This window comes from Ranitomeya variabilis, chromosome 2 (genome assembly GCF_051348905.1).
Source record: "Ranitomeya variabilis isolate aRanVar5 chromosome 2, aRanVar5.hap1, whole genome shotgun sequence".
Classification (NCBI taxonomy): Eukaryota; Metazoa; Chordata; class Amphibia; order Anura; family Dendrobatidae; genus Ranitomeya; species Ranitomeya variabilis.
This window is the reverse complement of record NC_135233.1, coordinates 781,973,874-781,997,216: the sequence shown is the minus strand read 5'-3', so window position 1 is coordinate 781,997,216 and position 23,343 is coordinate 781,973,874. Positions and strand designations below refer to the sequence as shown.

Below are 23,343 nucleotides of genomic sequence, written 5' to 3'. Positions count from 1 at the left end.
ACGGCCTCACTTGGGACTGAGGGGCGGCCGTACCTGGGCATACCTGCATGCCTGTGTAAGCCGTGTACCGGGCTGTGCAGCTCAGAGATAAGAGCAGCCATGTTCTCACATTCCTCAATGTGCCAAATGTGACCTCTGCGCCTCTGTGTAGTGTTTCTTACATTGGAACGTCTCCATGTTTATAGACAACAGAAAGGTTATCTGAGAGGGCGAGTGTTCTCGTGTACAGCCATATTATCCCATATCCCGTGTCCCATGTATGTGCCAATGCATATACAGCAAACACTGGACAGAAACATAGTAACTAACAATAATAATTTAACAGTGGACAGAAATAATATGTGCATCTCTACTATATAATTGTCTAAGAGTCACTTCCGTCTTTCTGTCTGTCTGTCTTTCTGTCTGTCACGGAAATCCCAAGTCGCTGATTGGTCGCGGCAAAACAGCCACGACCAATCAGCGACGGGCACAGTCCGGTGGCAAAATGGCCGCTCCTTACTCCCCGCAGTCAGTGCTCGGCGCCGCTCCATACTCCCCTCCAGTTAGCGCTCACACAGGGTTAATGGCAGCGTTAACGGACCGCGTTATGCCGCGGTGTAACGCACTCCGTTAACGCTGCTATTAACCACCAACTTTTTACTATTGATGCTGCCTATGCAGCATCAATAGTAAAAAGATCTAATGTTAAAAAAAATAAAAAATAGTTATATGCTCACCGTCCGTCGGCCCCTCGGATCAGGAACAGGCCTTTCCCACTCCTCGCGACTCTCCGGTGACCGCTCCATGCATTGCGATCTCGCAAGATGATGACGTAGCGGTCTCGAGAGACTGCTATGTCATCATCTCTCAGGACTGCAATGCACTCTTGGGACCAGAGCGCACGAGGAGCATCGGTAAACGCTCCGCCTGGACCCGGGGGCCAACGGAAGGTGAGTATATAACTATTTTTTATTTTTTTAATTCATTTTTTAACAGGGATATGATGCCCACATGCTATATACTACGTGGGCTGTGCAATATACTACGTGGGCTGTGCTATATACTACGTGGGCTGTGCAATATACTACGTTTGCTGTGCAATATACTACGTGGGCTGTGCAATATACTACGTGGGCTGTGCAATATACTACGTGGCTGTGCTATATACTACGTGGGCTGTTATACACTACGTGGGCTGTGCAATATACTACGTGGCTGTGCTATATACTACGTGGGCTGTGCAATATACTACGTGGGCTGTGCAATATACTACGTGGGCTGTGCTATATACTATGTGGGCTGTGCAATATACTACGTGGGCTGTGCAATATACTACGTGGGCTGTGCTATATACTACGTGGGCTGTGCTATATACTACGTGGGCTGTGCAATATACTACGTGGGCTGTGCAATATAATACGTGGGCTGTGCAATATACTACGTGGGCTATGCAATATACTACGTGGGCTGTGCAATATACTACGTGGGCTGTGCAATATACTACGTGGGGTGTGTTATATACTATGTGGGCTGTGCAATATACTACGTGGGCTGTGCAATATACTACGTGGGCTCTGCAATATACTACGTGGGCTGTGCAATATACTACGTGGCTGTGCAATATACTACGTGGCTGTGCTATATACTACGTGGGCTGTGCTATATACTACGTGGGCTGTGTTATACACTACATGGGCTGTTATATACTACGTGGCCTGTTATACACTACGTGGGCTGTGCTATACACTATGTGGGCTGTGTTATACACTACGTGGGCTGTGTTATATACTGCATGCGTTGGCTGTTATATACTACGTGAGCTGTGTTATATGCTACGTGGGCTGTTATAAACTACGTGGCTGTGTTATATGCTATGTGGGCTGTTATACATTCCATGGGCTGTGCTATATACCACGTGGCTGTGCTATATACTCCGTGGGCTGTGTTATATACTACGTGGCTGTGCTATATACTCCGGGGGCTATGCTATATACTACGTGGCTGTGCTATATACTACGTGGCTGTGCTATATACTACGTGGGCTTTTATATACTACGTGGCTGTGCTATATACTACGTGGCCGGCCGCGAACAATCAGTGACAGGCGCAGTTCGGCCGCGAATTGGCGCGGGATTTGAACCACGCTGCGCTAATTGGTCGTGGCCGGTAGAATCCTGTGTATTCAATATATTATTCTAAAATCTTCATAAATAAACTACATACATATTCTAGAATACCCAATGCGTTAGAATCGGGCTACCATCTAGTAGATAACAGATCAATCTGTAGATAGATAGTAGATAAATCTGAAGTTAAATAGATAGATATGAGTGATAGATTGAAACATATCTATATTATAAACAGATAATGCAGATGACGACTCTACTCACACCTACTGTATTCTCACCTATCCCTTGTAGATTGTGAGCCCTCGTGGCAGGGTCCTCCTTATGTACCAGTCGTGACTTCTATTGATTAAGATTATTGTACTTGTCTTTTATTATGTATACCCCTCCTCACATGTAAAGTGCTATATAATAAATGGCATTATACTAATAAATCAATCTGTATGCAGATGCAGATGTATAGAAAATAGCTAGATCTGTGTATATAGAGAGATAGATACCTTGAGGTAACTGGAGTCTTACCGGCCCTGGGATAAATTATGACCTTGCCCCCCCCCCCCCCCCCCACACACACACACACACAACCCCTTCCTTCTGTATGATTCCAACATAGTAATGATATTCCACTATGTGGCCCCCTACATTAACAACATCCTCCATGTGGCCCCCTTAGTGTAATCTATCTCTCATACCTATCTACCTACCTATCATATCTACAATCTATTATCTATCTATAATCTGATAGGTAAAAAGACAGACAGATAGATTATTAGATAGATAGATATGAGATAGATAGAACGATAGATGATGGATAGATAGATACTAGATAGAGAGAGATAGGTAATACAAAATCTCGCACTCTTTCAGGATTGAAGAATATATTTATTTAGTGAATCAATCCCAATAAAGTGTAACATTTCAGTCATAGACATCAACCTTCATCAGACGGATTCCTGGAGAAGATATGTACCAGGAAAAGGCAGCGGAGATAGATAATAGATTGATATGGGATAGATAGATATGAGCTATATATACATATATATATAGATAGATATGAGATAGATAACAGATAGATAATAGATAGATAGATGGATAGATAGATATGAAAGATAGATAAATAGATATAAGATACATAGCTACATATATATAGATAGACAGATAAGAGATAGATAGTTATGAGATAGATAGTTATGAGATAGATAATAGATATTAGATAGATAGATAGATAGATATAAGATAGATCTGTAGATAGATGGATCTGTAGATAGGTATATAGTATAGGAGATGGATAGGTACAGAATAGACGGTTGGATCATTATGACAAGGACACAGAATAGCCCAGAGAAGAGCCGAATGCCCTCTCAGTCACCTGTCAGTCCTGTATACAGTGGGGTCACTGGGTGGACAAGTGATAAGTGTGCTGTGGATCTCATCATAGTTGTCCTGTCCGTGGACCTGTGGAGGTGTCATTAACATGTCTTTGTCACAACTGTCCCCTCACCATTTGGACTACTGCACGAGTCTATACATGAAGTGGTGATGGGGCTGCCTCCCCCGCTCATCACTGGACACTGCTACATTTCTAAGGTAAATAATGGGCAGTTTAGACCAGGCCCAGGCTATAAAAGCAGACAGACTGTGCAGGAGAGCTGAGAACATTTTGAGGTGCACTACGGAGATGGAGCAGATCTTGAGAGAGGTCTCTGGGACTGAAGACTGCAGGCTATCATCACTTAATATGGGCTGTCTGAGCTGCAAATGTCTCTGGAGAAGACCTTACCCGGCTGGATATATACGTGCTACAAAGGGGGCACACAGGAGGGCAGAGCACAGGTAATCCTCATACAAAACCATGATGTGCTGGGGGTAGACAGCACTGGATACTACTTTGTTACTGGTGTCAGTGGGCAAATACTATTTAATATATTAATATTAAAAAATACTATTAATCTTTATTTATTTTATCTGACAATACATCTATTATGTGTCCCTGGAACTGGAGGCTATACACTTGATCATATCACTTGACTGGTTAGATCAGTGACTTGGACCATTGTTTACATTCAACCTGAATAATGTAGTAATTATATAGTATAATATTATCAGAATACGACATACAATAATTCAGAATTCTGATTATCGTATATTGAAACAGTATTTTTTACTTTGTTACTTTCGCTGGCTAACTGTTTATTTATGAGTAAGTTTAGTTTACTTTTCTATGACAGTCCAGTAATTCAGGATAACTGATAAAGCAGGACCCATCAAGTCCTGTTCATTCTATTGTAGAGCAGTACATTGGCAATTTACCACTAGCATTATATACACTGATACATGCACTTGTAGATAAATCAGCATGGGTATTTCTCCAAACTCCACTTGACCTCGACTTATGGTAAATAAGAAGTATATATATATATATATATATATATATATATATATATATACACTGTATATATATATGTGTGTGTATATATATATATATATATATATATATATATATACATACATAGAGTAATATAAATGTTGAAATGTTAAAATCCATTAGTTTTGCTTCTTCTTGATATAGGCTGTATGTGTCTATATCACAAAAAAATAATAAATGTACTTGTAAATTGCAGACCCCACATTGTATTTTGGAGACCATGGGCTCAAAGTAACTCCAAAAAATTTCTACCACAAAGCTTGGTAAGTAGAAATACTGTCAGTGAAGCAATGATCATTAATATGACAGTTCTGAGATAAGCCTTTCTCCATTCATCAAACCATACTGTGTGCTGGTCCACCTCTTGAGCGGCATCCATTAATCTAAGCGTTGTGTCGAGTATACAACTTTGTGCAGTGTAAACACATATTATTTGGGTATCTCTTTGGAGCGTAATATATTACACTGGTCAACAGCATTTTTGGTGCCAAAGATATTTCATCGAATTTAGGGTATTTTTGGGGTGCTGATTCTGAATATGTCATCAGTTTTGCCAGATTGGCTCAAGTTTTTGAGATTTTTGGTATCTTATTTATAGCACTTGTTGGTAAATGCGACGCATCATCTCATTAATTTCTTTGGATTAGTACTTGAACTGAGCAGTTCTCAATATAGTTTTGTGTTAATTAGTGTTCTAAAAGTTTGTTCATAGCTTGATTTTTGCACTAACTTTATGTTGTTGTCTGTTTTCCAGTGAAAAGCATGAACTCATCAAGAAGAAGTTGTCTTAACGATCCAGACTCATTCTGTTACATTTGTGGTGAATACACACTGCCAAAACATAGAAGAAACATAACAGACTTCGTAAAAAAAGTGTATTTTGCCTATTTTGGGGTTATGCTTGGGGACCAAGACAAGTTTTGGGCACCACACATAGTGTGCAAAGCATGTATCGAATTATTACGAAAATGGAGCAAAGGACAAAGAAAAAGCTTCAAATTTGGTGTTCCAATGGTGTGGAGAGAGCCAAAAAATCATCATGATGACTGTTATTTATGGTAAACACAGGTACAGGCACATCTTCACAATGAGGGACAGGCCTTCTTGCAGATTCCATGTTACTCCCATTTTCGTTTCTTATGCTTATTGAATCCTTGCACTTGCACTGCACAGAAATAACAGTCATCATGATGATTTTTTGGCTCTCTCCACACCATTGGAACACCAAATTTGAAGCTTTTTCTTTGTCCTTTGCTCCATTTTCGTAATAATTCGATACATGCTTTGCACACTATGTGTGGTGCCCAAAACTTGTCTTGGTCCCCAAGCATAACCCCAAAATAGGCAAAATACACTTTTTTTACGAAGTCTGTTATGTTTCTTCTATGTTTTGGCAGTGTGTATTCACCACAAATGTAACAGAATGAGTCTGGATCGTTAAGACAACTTCTTCTTGATGAGTTCATGCTTTTCACTGGAAAACAGACAACAACATAAAGTTAGTGCAAAAATCAAGCTATGAACAAACTTTTAGAACACTAATTAACACAAAACTATATTGAGAACTGCTCAGTTCAAGTACTAATCCAAAGAAATTAATGAGATGATGCGTCGCATTTACCAACAAGTGCTATAAATAAGATACCAAAAATCTCAAAAACTTGAGCCAATCTGGCAAAACTGATAGCATATTCAGAATCAGCACCCCAAAAATACCCCAAATTCATTAAAATATTTTGGACACCAGAAAAAAAAATTTTTTTTGTTGACCTGTGTTATTACATGGTGGTCATATTAATTAATGGCCATTAGAACCGGAGCCTCTTGTACAGAGAAGCTGTTCTTTCTGAGTCATGGGGTAGGGGATGAGTCCTAGAGGCACACTGAGCAACACTTTCAAGTTCTGGCTATGTATTTACAGCCATTTAATCATAGTACACGTCACCGATCCTATTAACCTTTATGACCTTCTGCTTTATTGATTTGATTTTCATATGAGTCAATATATGAGCCAATATATGAAATGATTCCATGGTTCAGCTGTCAGTAATGCATATCTTGGCCTTTCTCACGCCAGGCTACGAAGTGAACGAAAGGTGCTCTGATGTAAAAAGCAGATTGCAATGATGATTACATGTCCTCTTCTTTTTCTTAGCCATATGCCAAAGATCTGTGTGAAAATCCTCAAGCTGGACCGAAGCCTGTAGACTACAGCCACCCTGTGAGGTAAGATGTGTTACTGTGGTTAGGTAATGTAAAAGCTGATACCCAGTAGTAAAAAGCAAACATGTTGAGAACAGGCTCACATTTTACATGTGGTCAGTGCCTGGGACTGGGTCTATTCTTAACTAACAGAAGTCTTCCTGACTGTGCTTCTAGAAAATCTGGTAATTGTATGGACATTGCTGATGCATGTGTCTCTAGTAACTACAGTTTCTTCTTGTGTAGAGCGCCAATTCGGCATAGGGACCCTTAGGGCTTGTTTGCATGATGAGTATTTGCAGCATTTTTTCCTTGCATTTTTCATGCTCAAATAATGCAGTCCAAGCATAGTGAATGTCCTTTCCAAAACGTTATCCACATGCTGCGTTTTCATTTTTTGTATTTTGAAAACCATCATTGCGTTTTTCAAATCAGCAGTATGTCAATTCTTTCAGGGCCTTTGCAGTCTTTTTTTCATCCATTCAAATCAACACCTAAAAAAACGCAAGGAAAACACAACTAAAAACATTATGTGATGTATGCAATGTTTTTCCTGCCATATCAGGTGTTTTTCATGGGGAAAACACCTGCAAAAATGGTCTGTGTGAACATACCCTGCAACTCTACCCTGGGAATTTAAAGGACTCAAAAGAAGTTATCTAATGTGACTGTAGGTACTAGATATGCAAACTGACTCTTGATAGAGGAAGGGGACTGGAACACTAGTGACACCGTTTGGAGTTAGCGCTAGAGTTCCAGTCCTCTTCCTCTCTGTAGAGGCTATTTGTATATTTAAATTCCTAGAGGAGTATTTCCTTGCCTATAAGTCTACGCAGACTTAGTTCTCTCTAAAAGGAAAAATTATACCTCTCAAGGGGCATTTACACTGCAAGGTAATCGTGAACAATGGTACAACACTTTTTACAATGGTAAAACACTTGTTTGACAATTATAATGCCATGTAAACAAGTTGCCTATCATCCAATGTGTAAGCAAAACGCTTGTTAATGAGATTAAATGATCTTTTATGCAGCATAAAAATCATTGCTTATGGTGGTACATCACCCTGTGTAAACAGGACTTGTACTGTGGAAAACAATATCAGCCTTTGTCCATTAGCAATCAAATATTGATCGTTCAGCATGCATTATTTACTATGGACTGCATGTGAAAACAGGCATTCAAATAACCGCCAATCAGTAAAAAATCAATCAGTGCCGCCTTCTGGTCTGTGTAAATGGACCCTCTGTCAGATGCCTCTCACCCAGCCAAACTAGATCTCCTACTTGGTCAAGCATTCCAAATTAAGTGACTATAAATGGAGTTTCTGGTTTGGCTTCTTATCCTAAGTTATGTGGCAAGGCTCGTTAACCCCTTCATGACATGTGCCATATGTGTACGGCGCAAGTCGGAAGCGGGTGCATGGAATGGGTTCAAGCAGCGAGCCCGCTCCATACCCAGCAGGTGATGGCTGTCTATTACAGCCAGGACCTACCGTTAACAATCGTGGGTGGAGCGGAGCTCCGCCCGTGATTGCTAACTTGTAAATGCTGCGGCCGACTCTGACAGCGGCATTTAACACACCGATGTGTCCGCGCGTCATTACTTCCTCCCTTTGGTCGCCTATGACATGATTGTGGGTTGATGATGGGTTATCATGACAGAGTGGGTCAGCATGTGGCTGGGCTTCAAAGGAGACCGTGATTTCTCCTATCTGCAGTGATGCTACTCAACTCATAACTCCAGTCTTAGCAAATAGGGGGGGCAAGACCCTTAGTATTCTTTGTACCCACTCATTAAACATATGTTATTCATGGGAAAACCTGTTGATTAAAGGGAACCTGTCACCCCGTTTTTTCCGTATGAGATAAAATTACTGTTAAATAGGGCCTGAGCTGTGCATTACAATAGTGTATTTTGTGGACCCCGATTCCCCACCTATGCTGCCGAAATACGTTACCAAAGTAGCTGTTTTCGCCTGTCAATCAGGCTGGTCTGGTCAGATGGGCGTGGTGTCTTCTCCCAGATCTTGCTTAGTTTTCTGTTGGTGGTGTAGTGGTGTGCGCATGCCCAAGTCCAGAATCCACTGCACAGGGGAGGGAAAAGAGCGCGATCTGCGCTATTCCCCTGGTGATCGGTGGGGGCGGCCATCTTCCTGTGGCCGCGCGTGCGCAGATTGAGCGCTCTGCTGCCCGGGGCTTCAGGAAAATGGTCGCGGGATGCCGCGCGTGCGCAGATGGAGATCGCGGCGGCCATTTCCCTGAAGCAGAGTTCGCATCTCTGCTTCAGGAAAATGGCCGCCGCGATCTCCATCTGCGCACGCGCGGCATCCCGCGGCCATTTTCCTGAAGCCCCGGGCAGCAGAGCGCTCAATCTGCGCACGCGCGGCCACAGGAAGATGGCCGCCCCCACCGATCACCAGGGGAATAGCGCAGATCGCGCTCTTTTCCCTCCCCTGTGCAGTGGATTCTGGACTTGGGCATGCGCACACCACTACGCCACCAACGGAAAACTAAGCAAGATCTGGGGGAAGACACCATGCCCATCTGACCAGACCAGCCTGATTGACAGGCGAAAACGGCTACTTTGGTAACGTAATTCGGCAGCATAGGTGGGGAATCGGGGTCCACAAAATACACTATTGTAATGCACAGCTCAGGCCCTATTTAACAGTATTTTTATCTAATACGGAAAAAACGGGGTGACAGGTTCCCTTTAATTATTTACTTGTGATATGATAGGACCATATCAGTGGCAATGTTTAGTTAATGCTAACCTTCATACTGCTTTTTCATGTTTTTACTGTTTTAACAATCTTCCTTATCTTTTAGATTATTTTGGCCCAGATCTAAACCACTAGATCTCATGTATGTGGAAGCAGATGACTTATTACGAAATTTTCCAGTCCAGGCCACCCTATCCTTTTATGATTCTGAATCAGACACAGACAATGATGAAGAACACAGTGAAGAGGAGCACGATTCTGGATTTGAATCCGAGTGATAACTCTATATACTTCATAATTACTGCTTCTTGTAGGGTTTCTCAAGTTTAAAAACAATATTTAGTTAACCTAGACAGTTCTGGATCCTCACCTCTTATCTGGAGTGGACAACAATTACAAAAAGCAGCAATTGGTAACACACACAAAATACCTGTCACTGTATTTCATGGCAAAGACTATATACGAGATTGCATAGATCTTATAGGGCTACTGGAGTTGGTGGAATTACCTTAAAAGGAACTTGTTAGTAACTTTACCTCCCTAAAAACATTTATATGACCATATAGTCCTTTAAAGGTTAAATCATTCAATCTCTTTATGAACCTGAAAAGTCTCAAAGTCTCATGCTGCACCTGCCGAACACCACCCTCCTCTAGATGATTACCAGGAATTCGGCAGTGTATCAGAGCCAACGACCTGTCCATCAACCAGAGGAGGATGGCCCTGGACAGGGAATACAGTGTGAGGCTGAGGAGCTGTAGGTGCATCTTCATGCACAATGTTCCTCTAGACTCCGGTATGCAGAACTACAAAACATGATTTATCGCTGCTAGTGCTGTACTTTGTCATTCTGAAAGGATTAATTGATTTATCTTTTGAAGGGTCACAAAGCCATATTACCGTAATCTATGTCAAAAATGGTTGTACAATCATTTTTTAAAGTTTTGCATCCTGATATTAAAATTAGCATTTTATGAGTATGGTTATATTAATATCAAGATTATACCACAATTATGACATGTATTTTCAAAGCAAGTATACAAGTCTCATTAGTTAAAATAGTTACTCAATAATATATACAACTTGTATTGTGAAATCTGGTGACAGTTTCTCTTTAAACATATAAGACAACTGGCAGGTAAAATCAGGACATGAAGGCCTTAACGCAATATGATGTATATCTGATCACTGCTGTTAATCATTTAGATGTTACTGTAAATCTCTGACAGCAGTGTTTAATGGATCTCATACAGGTGCTCACTCACATCAGCTCAAATCGACCTTTTAACATGCGATCACTGGACACCGAAGGGTCACCATGGCATCCTGGGGCTTGCTGAAGGCCCAAGTCGCTGCCACCTTTGTACATCATATATACCCAACTTAGTAACATCATCTCGCCACACAGAAAACAAGCCCTCACACAGCTCAATGGACAAAAAGTAAAAATGTGATAGGTCTTGGAAAATGGTGACAAATCCATTTTTTTATTATGATTTTTTTTAATACACTTAAGGGGAACTTGCCTCCTTGAAAAACGCTATTCATTTCCAGATATTAATCTGCACGTAAACAATGCGACCTTGCTGCCTTATTGAATGTTCAGCTACCAGGAGAAAATGAATTTATTTCCTCCCGGTAGCCCACTGGTTTTCAGCCATTGGGGAATGCATGGAGGTTTTAGTCAAAGTTCACAGCACCTCTCACTATATTGCAACTGTAATCTCTCCTTGGCACTTTGATTGACAGCTATCTCTCACAGAAATGCTACAGAGCAAACTGTCAATCCAAGAGTTGTGGTGTGTTTTACAGCCGCTGCTCGCATTACAATGACTGTAGATGCTCCGTGCACTGCCCCTATGACTAGTTGGCTCCAGTGAGGATATAAGTTCATTTTCTCCTGGTAGCTGCACTTTACCTAAGTCAACCAGGCAACATTGTAATGCTATTTACATGCAAACTAACCCTATATCTGCAAGTAAATAGTGTTTTCTGAAGTGAAAAAAAAATTTAAGTTTGGTATCACTGTAATTGTACTGCCCTGAAGAATCATGACTCAAACTCATTTTTACCAGTTTTTCTTCACAAATTTCACTGCACTTAGAACAGTTTTCCCGTTTTCCAGTATATACAATGTTGAAATGAATTGTGTCAATCAAAACTATGACTCATCTGACAAAAACGTCCCTCATGTAGCAATATCAACAGAAAAATAAAAGAGGTTCAAAACAACTTATAGTTTTGTATTCTAAAGTAATCTGTTTCATGTAGATAGTATCACTGTAGCAATAAAAGGCAGATGTAATACTGGGAGGAGTAGAAGATATGCAAGATGTAGCAGGGACCTGTGCACACATTCCTCATTCACACACATGTCCCTGCTACATCCTGCATAATTTCTACTCCTCACAGTATTGCATCTGATATGGTAGGGCAGGAAAAAAAATGATAAGTGTCATATCTTGAACATTATATATTGATCACCTCTAGAGAAACTGTTGTCTTTCATGCACGAATGTAATACAATTTTAAAGAATATATTTTCATTAATCGGAGCTTTACAAATTTTCTACTGCCTATCCTTTAGTGCACCCAAACTTTACCAACAAGTTGCTTTACTTAAAGTGCTATTCCTATCTTCATAGAAGGGTATTACCAGGGTTAGTGCTTGAAAAAACATATTTTACTGTTTTGTAATATTTTCAGCCATTTTAGATTATTATATTTTTGTTTGCAGATCATTGTCTTGCAGGCTGACCAGAACTGCCCTGTAGCAGCAGTGGCTAAATATGTGCAGTGCTTACAAGCTCATTTTTATTAAGTTTGTAAGCGCTGGTTTGAAGCTGACCAGGATCTGTGGCACTGTTAGCTCCTTATCTTGGCCCGTTTTAGTGCATTGCTTACAAAGTCTTGGTCCAGGTTTCCTAAATAATGAAGTGAAAAGAAAAGTGTAAATACTTTACACTTTAAGCATTGCTGTTAACTAAAAAAAAAGTATATTGCAAAAATGCTTGTTTTTAGAAGCATTTTCAAAATATACCGATATATGAAGATTGGAATAACCCTTACACTATTATCCTGCAGATATAGGGTTAATCTGCAGGTTAATAACATTCTGAACCTGCCCGGCGCTCACACTTAGAGCCCCACTGCCGAGAGGAAATTAACTTTATTCCTCCCGGCAGTGTTCATGTTTCAGTCACATGGATCGCACCAGCGCAGGTTTAGGGAGCGGTGGCTGTAACCACAGCCCCGACAGTGACTGACAATCGGCTCTAATGCTGAGCTGCTGTCAGTTACTGCAGGGGGCACAGCTACAGCCGCCGCTCTCTATACACAGAACGGTGATTGAACCTGTGCCGGTGCCACCCCCATGGCTGAGCGCTGAACGCTGCCAGGAGGAATAAAGTTAATTTCCTCCCGGAAGCGAGGCTCTAAGTGCGGGTGCCGGGCAGGGTCAGAACACTATTAACCTGAAGATTTACCCCATATTTGCAGGTTAGGCTACTTTCACACTTCCATCGGTACGGGCCCGTCGCAATGCGTCGGGCCAACGTACCGACGGAACCTGTGAAATAACTGCAAGACGTGGGCAGCGGATGCAGTTTTACAACGCATCCGCTGCCCATTCTGCAGTCCGGGGAGGAGGGTGCGGAGTTTCGGCCGCGCATGTGGGGTCGGAAATGGCGGACGCAACGCACAAAAAAAGTTATATAGAATGTTTTTTGTGCCGAAGGTCAGCCAAAACACGACGCATCCGTCACACGACGGATGCAACGTGTGGCAATCCGTCGCAATGCGTCGCTAATGCAAGTCTATGGAGAAAAAACGCATCCTGCGGGCAACTTTGCAGGATGCGTTTTTTCTCCAAAACGACGCATTGTGGCGGACTTTACCTGACGCAAGTGTGAAAGTAGCCTTAATAGTGTTTTTTTTATTACGTGATAGGTTCCATTTAAACTAAACAAACACAGCATTTATTATCTATATCTATATTATCTTAGCATTTTATGTAAAATGTTATATTATGTAACAATATATGTATAAATATTTATTTCTATCAAATTTATGTGAATGTATTTGTATAAGCAATAAAATGTAAAGTAAATATCCTATATTCATTTTCAAGTATTAATTTCTGGCTTACTTAAAGAGGACCTTTCACCAATTTTAACATGTTAAACTGGCCATATCATGAAATTGTGGCTGCATAGCGGAATAAAACAGATTGTTATTTTTCTAATGTCTCATTTCTGTTGCGGAGATATTTGCTTGCAAAGTAAGATTCTAATTTTTGCTAAGACCAAGGGGGCGTTAGAAGAAATTTTTCTCTGGGGGGCATTTACTTTTTCTCCTGCATATAGTTAGCCAATCATAAGCAGAAGGCATCATGCAGGGGAAAAAGAATATGCCCTCGGAGAATGTCAGACCCAGCTTTCTCTGTTTGAGACCAATAATGACATATACCTCTGCTCTCACTGATCTTACTGCCAGCTTCTACTGCGACTACAAATGTAGGGGGTTAGTAGACTAGAGTCTACTCTGCTCTACTCCCTCTTCCCACACTGTCTGCTGTGAGATGAAAGCTGCAAGGGGTGTGTAGTGACATATAGTTCTGTTCTACTTTACACATTAGATGCCAGCAGTGAGGTCAGTGATGAGATCTGGACTGTATGCCATTACTTGGCTCACACGAGAAAGCCTATTACCTTATCTGTGGGGGTGTTCTTTTTTTTAACGTCATACAAGGTAAAAAGTAAAGGCCCCAGCGAAGAATCTTTGCTAATGATCCTTTGGTCTTCGCATATATTAGAATATAGACTTTACAAACTAATATCTCCGCAAAAGAGATGGGAAATAAATTACTAAATACATCTTAGTCAGCTCTGCAGCCACTATTCCATGATGGAGGCAGTTTAGCATGCTAAATCTGGTGAAGGTCATTTTTAACACTTCCTATTGGGAATTAAAATATTTTGAATAGAATCTTAAATGAATTTTTTTAGTTTAAAAAAAAAATCTGTGAGTTGCCCATATTGTACAATATGAAAGAAACCTTTACTTACCTCTTATATCCCCTGCTGCACCACCATTCACTTCTGCTAGAGCAGTGATGTGCTGCACATAGGGTCAGTCACATGATAGTACAGCACATCACTGCTGCAGCCATTTGAACCTTGTTGATTGATTTGTTACTAATGGCTGTAATGGTGATATGATTTTCTATTTAACACTTTTATATGATTACTTTAAATAATAAAATGTAGTAATATCAAAAATACATTAGATAACCTGTTGAGTCATGTCCTTCATTATAGACAAGATTTATGAAAAACACCGTACAAGCTGAAAAATGGAAGCACATACATAATCCAAATCCTATTATAAAAATTCTTGTTGTATGACTAGGCATTACTATCTACACTGAACAGTCACCAAGTTCACAAGGTACATAAGTCATGAGCCTAATGAGATAATAGCCATTTTATTGCCTGCAACTTGTTTAAAGCAGAACTTTAGCTAGCCATAGGATAGGTTGGATAAAAGAGGTTCCCCCTTTATGCCGCTCCTACTCTTATGATCCAAATTAGGTTTTGGCTTAAAAAAAAACTGTTTTAAACTGTTCTTTGCGAATTTGGCCTCAGATCATTCTTCTTGGTCCATAGTAGGTGTAATGGTTCCGTCGCCTACCTCCCAATATTGGAATGTACAATGTACATCCATTATTTCATCACATATTTTGTCATCAATGTCTGCAAATGAATTAGTAATATGGTTGAGAATCATATATTTATCCAAAGTGATTATTTAAGTACCGTATATAGCTATGTTTGTATTAACAACAGAAGCTGTGCATTCTGATTGTTTAACCTTAGCGAAGTTTGAAGTGACAAATGACCATTTTAACCTTTGGTGTCATGCCCATCTGTTGGCATGTCAGTGTTTACATCTATTTGCTGATAGTCTCAGTTTACATCTATGTACTTGATTCTGTATGGGCGAGAAGCACTGTTCTGCAAAGTGGTCTTAACTTTACACCTATGTTAGGGTTACACTGAAGGTCAATTGTTTTTGCAGATTCTTCTTGAAAGTGTGCTGTTCCATTTTCACAAAGTGTTACTTCAAAGTCTGAGGTTAAGAGTTGAATACTCTAGACACACACTGTTCTCAAAAGACATGACATGAATATTAAAACTTTCCAGCTTGACGAGTCCACTGTATATGTAAGGTATAGAGAACCACCATACTAATTATAGCATTAAGGGTAATAAAATGAAAACATAATTAAATGCTTTATTCTTAATTGTGATGTTCAAAAGCTTGCAGAACGTTTTACAGCTTGAAACAATATGGTGTTAATAGTTGTTGGGCTTTCATCATTCAGATAATGATATTGTGCTGTACACAGGCTTGGGCTGGCCCACAAGAGAACAGGAGAATCCCTCCGGTAGGCCCCTGTGCAAGAGTGGGTCACCACCCTCTTATATGAGCAGTATGCTGTATACTTGGCACTATATACTTGATTCACTAAATACAGACAAAGGCAGCATCTTACTCATTTAACAATCTACCCGGTTCATTGTTACATATTATTTACTAGTTGGTGGCCCGATTCTAACGCATCGGGTATTCTAGAATATGCATGTCCACGTAGTATATAGCACAGCCCACGTAGTATATAGCACAGCCCACGTAGTATATAGCACAGCCCACGTAGTATATAGCACAGCCCACGTAGTATATAGCACAGCCCACATAGTATATTGCACAGCCCACGTAGTATATTGCACAGCCCACGTAGTATATTGCCCAGTGACGTAGTATATTGCCCAGTGACGTAGTATATTGCCCAGTTACATAGTATATTGCCCAGTGACGTAGTATACAGCACAGAGCCACTTAGTATATTGCCCAGCCACGTAGTATATTGCCCAGTGACGTAGTATGTTGCCCAGTTACATAGTATATTGCCCAGTTACATAGTATACAGCACAGAGCCACGTAGTATATTGCCCAGTGAGGTAGTATACAGCACAGAGCCACGTAGTATATTGCACAGTGAAGTAGTATACAGCAGAGCCACGTAGTATATTGCACAGTGAAGTAGTATACAGCACAGAGCCACGTAGTATATTGCACAGTGAAGTAGTATACAGCACAGAGCCACGTAGTATATTGCACAGCGACGTAGTATACACCACAGAGCCACATAGTGTATTGCCCAGTGAAGTAGTATACAGCACAGAGACACGTAGTATATTGCACAGTGACGTAGTATACAGCACAGAGCCACGTAGTAAATCGCACAGCGACGTAGTATACAGCACAGAGTCACGTAGTATATTGCAGAGCGACGTAGTATACAGCACAGAGTCACGTAGTATATTGCCCAGCCACAGGTTAAAAAATAAAAACTAAACATATACTCACCTTCCTTGTAGTTCTGTCGCCTGTGTGCGGTGCAGGCGGCAGCTTCCGGTCCCAGGGTGTGATGACGTCGTAGTCACATGACCGTGACGTCATGGCAGGTCCTTCTCGCGCAGGTGCGCAGGACCTGTGATGACGTCGCGGTCACATGACCGTGACGTCATGGAAGTTCCTTCTCGTCATGGAAGATCCTTGCCACCGGAACGTGCCGCTTGCATGGAACGGTCACCGGAGCTTCGCGAGGAGCGGGAAAGGCAGCGTAGGTGAGTATATAATGATTTTTTTTTTTTGTAATTATTTTTAACATTAGATGTTTTTACTATTGACGCCGCATAGGCCGCATCAATAGTAAAAACTTGGTCACACAGGGTTAATAACAACGGTAACGGAGTGAGTTACCCGCGGAATAATGCGGTCCGTTACCGCTGGCATTAACCCTGTGTGAGCGGTGACTGCGGGGAGTATGGAGCGGGCGCCGGGCACTGACTGCAGGGGAGTAGGGAGGGACTAATCGGACTGTGGCCGTCGCTGATTGGTCGCGGCAGCCATGACAGGCAGCTGGCGAGACCAATCAGCGACTTGGATTCCATGACAGAGGCCACGACCAATGAATATCTGTGACAGACAGACAGACAGAAAGACGGAAGTAACCCTTAGACAATTATATAGTAGATTATGCTTTGCTTATATAGCGCTGTCCCCAAAGGGGCTCACAATCTAAATTCCCTATCAGTGTGCCTTTGAAGTGTGAGAGGAAACTGGAGAACCCAGAGGAAGCCCACGCAAACTCCTTGCAGATATTGTCCTTGGTGGAATTCGAACCCAGGACTCCAGCACTGCAAGGCTACAGTGCTAAACACTGAGCCACCGTGCTGCCCTATAATTTGTGATTGAGTATAATGTCACAATTGTATGTATCTGAAAAGTAGGACCCTGGATTTGGTTACTGGTGGGTCCTTGGGACCCCAATCTGAGGCTGGCTGAATATGTGGTATGGTGGTCTCTATGGTGTTGTGACTTAAAACTTAGCTCAGAGGAAGGAATAATATAACGTGTATTATACTTGTCTGTCACACCAGTATAGAGCTAAATTACAGTGACTACGGTAATGACTACTTACCAAAGTCACAGCACAGGAATCATTTGGTGATGTTACCAGGCTGTTTTATAAGACAGATGGGTCTAATAATTATATGGGGCTGAAAAAGACTGTTTATTTCCTGCTGCAGGATAGCAAATTTCCACACCCTGATACCACAGAGCTGGAACTTTAGATGGGACACAGTAGTGATTTGTAATGTTTTAATGTTTTTTTTACATACTTGTATTTGGTCATTATAATACCCTTAGAGAATGCATTCTATTTAATTTATATTTGACGGCTAATCCCTGTACAGCCATCTGGAATTACAGCAGGGCCCTCTGGGTTGTGTTCCTGAAGTCAATGCTGGCTGGAGGAACAAAGATTCAACAGTGATCAGACTCGCCAAGTCAATAAATGGAGTGATAGGAACAGGGACAAAATGAGATGTGACAAACTCAAAGGAATAGCTGGGATCAGATACCATGAGGGCAGACAAGTCAGGTGCTAGAATAAGGGCTCAACACCAAGGATGGCCTAAGAGTTTGGGGCTAAATTAAAGGGATTCTGTCACGCCCCTGGGATGTATATGACCTATTAATATGGGCATACAGTTAATAGAAATGTTATACTAGTCCTACCTGTATGCCTCACATTAGTGGTCTTGTTGAGAAATGTTATAATCTTTCCTTATGCTAATAATTTATTCCAGGCTCCGGGGTGTGCAATGCTTGGGAGATATCCCTGCCTCCTGTCTTCATTGTAATACTACCCCCCTCCCATGCACATCAGTTATGGCCACCGGAATCCTGTGCCTGCACCATGCACTCCCTTAAAAATTCATATGGATCACCCCCATGGGGCCCTGGGACGTCCATGTAAAAGAGAAAGGTCTTTAAAGGCTAAATGTTCGTGACACCACCTGTGGTATTCGGTCAGGGTGACCGACGCTGCTTTAAGGGGTCCGCTGGGGTGATGTTATGGCAGCTAGATGGTATACCTTCCCACAGGTAAAGTATATCCCCAGGACTTCCCAGTGTATGGTGGATGGTGAGAGGCGCAGTGAAGAACGAGGACACAAGGTTGCAGTCTCTTTACCTTTACTGAGGACTTTGGAATCCACAGTCCAGGGCTCCAGACCACAGGGTAGGCAGAGTCCGGCCAGTTTGGAGGCAAGTCCAGAGTCCCCTTGTCCAGGTGGAAATCAGTAGCCTTCCTCTAGCGCCATGGTGTTTTAGTTCCTTACTGCCTAAGGCTTCACATAAGGTCCTCACAGATGTAATGTCTCTCTTTCTGTCCCCCGTATAGGATAGGACAAACCCATATGACTGGTGGCTTGAGGCGGTTTATAAGGATTCTATCATGCCCCAGCATCTAAGAGGTGCCACCGTGCCTCCTGGGTGTAGGGCGGACAGGTAACATGAAATTAGCTGTCCTGCCAGTCTCTGGAGCAAGGCATAAAGGGTTGTTGCTCCCTCGGTGTTCCGGCCACTGGGATCCTGCGCCTCAGAAGGAGGCAGCCTGTGTAGGGCTGGTCCCCTTCTGGTATCCACTCCTTTGCTATGACTTCTTTCACCCTCTCTGCCATACAGTTCTGCCTTCGATGTCTCTTTCTAGGAGCTGCAGCTCTTAGGGAATGCACAGCTCCGTGTCCTTCTCCTTTGATCTCTGACAGGATCCCACCCCTGTCAGGGACCAACTACCTGAGCTGAGCTCAGCCAGCAACTAACTCACTTTTCCTACAGGCAACCAGTTTTACCTATGTGGGCAGTGACCTAATAAATAGGAGCAAGAGCTCCCCCTGGTGGCCTGGAGTGTGAAATGTGTTGCATGTTTGTGATACCTGGATGCAGTTATCCTTCTTTGCCTCCAAACGTAACATCACTCTCCCCTAGAGGAAAATGACATTACTGCAACGACCAGGACCCTGGGGCGCTGCACATACCTCTTCCTCCCTTCTATGGCCACTGCATTCAACGATCTTCTGCTAAACTTGTAGACTAGCCCAAATATAGGCTGGTCTGCAGAAATTCACACAATATAGCTAGGTGGCATCACAACACTCAGAAATATCAATATACTTAGCTGGAAAAATCTCAGTATATTGATTACATTTTGGTTAGGTGCAGATGACCGTTTTCTCTCCATCCGAGGAAATCGGTTCAATTATGCAAATCACACTCTGATCAAACTCTGACAATATGTCCTGAGTTCCTTTTGATAAAATGTCCCCCATCCTGGGCTCCTTCATGGTAAAAGGTATCCCATCCTAGGCTCTTTCATGGAATAAGGTCTCTGTGGAGACACGGGGGTCAGTGGATGCTCTCATCCGCTGGCCCAGCTGTCTTTAGAAAGACTGCAAGGACCAGGGCTCATCCCACTGAGCACCTGCTCTCTTTTCCAGTGGGCAGAATATTACTCAGAAAACAGAGGGTGAGGGTAAAACAATGTGGCAATAATTTCTTGAACCACCAATAAACAACATATAGAACAGACCCAGTAAATACCCAATATGATGCAAATTACAGAGTCTCACCCTTCCATTGACTGACCATGATTAGAGCAGCTGCAACATCTTGGTTTCCAGGTCAGACTACCCCCGATCAATGGCACCCTGCTTTTGGCGGCCATCCACAGAGAAGAGGTGATGACAAGCTTAGGAAACTCATCGAGAGCAGTGAGGTATGTGGCCAGGTGACCTGATTGTCCCAACCTGGATTCTTCAAGAGATCCCTGAGAGTTCAGCGAAGGTCAATAGAGCAAATCTGTGTTCTTCCAGCTGGGGCTGTGGTCCCGTAAGCTGACATCCTGTAGAATGTTTCTAGCTGTGATTTGGTAAAGTCTCTCTGATTCTTCTTGCAGAAAGATAGATATCCCTTTTTATACCCACATCTGTGGCTCAGGCCATCATCCACAGGTCAGGAGGAGGTCTAATTGTTTGAGTATTTAATTAATCTGCATAGTTGGTCCTCTGTTTTTCAGGTCAACTAGCTTACCCGGTACAATGTATAGTGAACATATTAACAAACATCTATTGTTCATTTACCCTATGTCCCTGTCCCTCAAAGATAGCAGACAAACAGCAACTGAACAGTCAATATGCAGGCTCACACAAACAATAGTCTGTGTCAGTATTCCGGGTTTTCCAAGTTACCTTGTGAATGATTTTGCCCTTTGTTAAGATGGAGTTTGCTGTTTTTGTCTGCCCTACTTCCTGTTCATTTGTTTAAAACCCGGGTCAGGTGTCAGCCCCTCTGCTGGAGTATTCTGCTTGGTTTCTCCATCAGCTCAGCTGCTTGTCTGCTGTACTTCTACCCGTGGCTCTGGACATTCTCTGCTTATGTAAGTTACGCTCTCAGTCTGTTGGCTTGGGAACTTAACCCTTGGTTCTCTCCTCCGGGTAAGAACTCTGTTTTGGAACTGTGTTTGGAGCTTGCTGCTGGACTTAGACTGTGTTTGCTACTTAATCCTTATTTACTCCCCCCTGGTGGGAGCTACTGGAAATTACACCAGTATAATTCTTTATGTGAACTTGTTTCTGGACTTACCCGTGTTTATGCCACAACTGAGATAAACTTGAGAACTTGTTTCTGGACTTACCCGTGTTCATCCCACACCTGGGATTAACCTGAGGACTTGTTTCTAGACTTCCCTGTGTTTACTTCATACCCGGATTTGACTCTTTCTGCACCAGCTGTGTTTGGATCTGCACATCACCCGTCTCACTCACCTTGCCAAGGACTTTGGCCTAAGAACTCTTCTGTTTTGCTGTATATGGTTAAGGGACTTGTTTCATTGCGAGTTATCAGTATATGGTTTGTGTGTTTTTGCTGTGTTACAAATACACTATTTGCACTAAAGAAACCCGTCTCTGTCTGTTCATTGCCCCATGCTACCAGAATCTTAGAGTTCCTACAATAGTATTACAGTCTGCGTTTCTTGACCAACCAAAGAAAAATAAAAATTCAAAAGTCAACATAAAGATAATAGCCTAGGTCTCCTGGCCTACTAAAATTTATATTTGGCATAATTAAAGGGAACCTCTCCGGTATCCCATGCCCTCCAATCCAGCAGCATTCAGCTATGTGTGATTAAACTCCTTCCCTAAACATCCCTGTACAACATAATTCAGTTAAATAAATGCTTTAAAAAAGCATTTATAACCTACGCTTTTTGTGTGTTAATGAGGGCTTTGACTAGTCAATGGGACGTTAGTTCCTCAAACTAGTCAGCCCTCTTTCCATGTTTCCATGTTCCATGGGCAGTACAGTTGCTCAGTGGATAGCACTGCAGCCTTGCAGCGCTGGAGTCCTGGGTTCTAATCTCACCTTGTACAACATCTGCAAGGAGTTTGAATGCTCTCCCCGTGTTTGTGTGGGTTTCCTCCGGGTACTCCGGTTTCCTCCCACATTCCAAAGACATAGGAATTTAGATTGTGAGCCCCATTGGGGACAGCGATGATAATGTGTGCAAAACTGTAAAGCGCTGTGGAATATGTTAGCGGTATATAAAAATAAAGATTATTAAAATAAAGATTATTATAACACCCCTGTGACTGCCATCATAAGTCTGTGCATGTGCGCCACTCATTCCAGCAGCGTCACTGCAGCTCTGAAGCCAGATGTACGCTTCCCGGCTTCAGAGGCCGCAAAGTGCATGATCGTATCTATCTTTTAAACTTCCGGACATGTGCAGTGTGTGCCTCTGATGCCGGTAAGTGTACACCCAGCATCAAAGGCACATTGTGCATGACCGAAAGTTCAGAAGTTGGCTTCCAGTCATGCACAATGCGCATCTCTGAATTCGGGAAGCATACACCCGGCTTCAGAGATGCAGTGATAAACTTCAGACTGAGGAAATAGACGCTTTGCTGTCACAAATTCAGACCCTGGAAAGCAGGCATAAGAATTCGAGGTCCTCTGAGACTTTGGTCGAGCTCACTACAAAAAGGCTTGAACTTAAAGGCCTGCTGGATAGACGGTTTATGGGTGACAAGGAAAGAACTAAAGGGTTTTTCTACAAAAGAGCTAATGTTTGTGGGCGCCCTCTAGCACGACTGCTTCATCCCAGATCAGGTCCCACCCTTATCTCATCACTCAAAAATGATAAGGGCCAACTGGTCCATAGTAATGAGGAGATCCTAGAGGTCTTTCAAAAGTTCTATAAATCCCTGTACAACATTAGGGGCAGGTTCGCTGACTTGGATCCCACCACGTTGAAAAATAAAATTAAATCTTATATGAATAGGATCAAGGTCCCGTCCCTCCCTGAGGCGGATTTGGCGGTCCTGGAAAAGGACGTAACCCCTGAGGAGCTGTCAGAAGCTGTTAAATCCACGTCCACCTCTAAATGTCCTGGGCCGGATGGGTTCACT

At 42.2% G+C, this 23,343-nt stretch overlaps 1 protein-coding gene across 1 annotated transcript; it reads left to right on the top strand.

Moving 5' to 3' along the window:
* Nucleotides 1-3,784: 3,784 nt before the first annotated feature.
* Nucleotides 3,785-9,885, top strand: LOC143809917 (protein ripply2.2-like). Its single transcript, XM_077292877.1, has 4 exons — nucleotides 3,785-3,941; nucleotides 4,730-4,796; nucleotides 6,689-6,759; nucleotides 9,567-9,885. The coding sequence occupies exons 1-4, from the start codon at nucleotides 3,787-3,789 to the stop codon at nucleotides 9,736-9,738; spliced, it is 465 nt and encodes a 154-aa protein (XP_077148992.1). The 5' UTR covers nucleotides 3,785-3,786; the 3' UTR covers nucleotides 9,739-9,885.
* The last annotated feature ends 13,458 nt before the right edge of the window (nucleotides 9,886-23,343 follow it).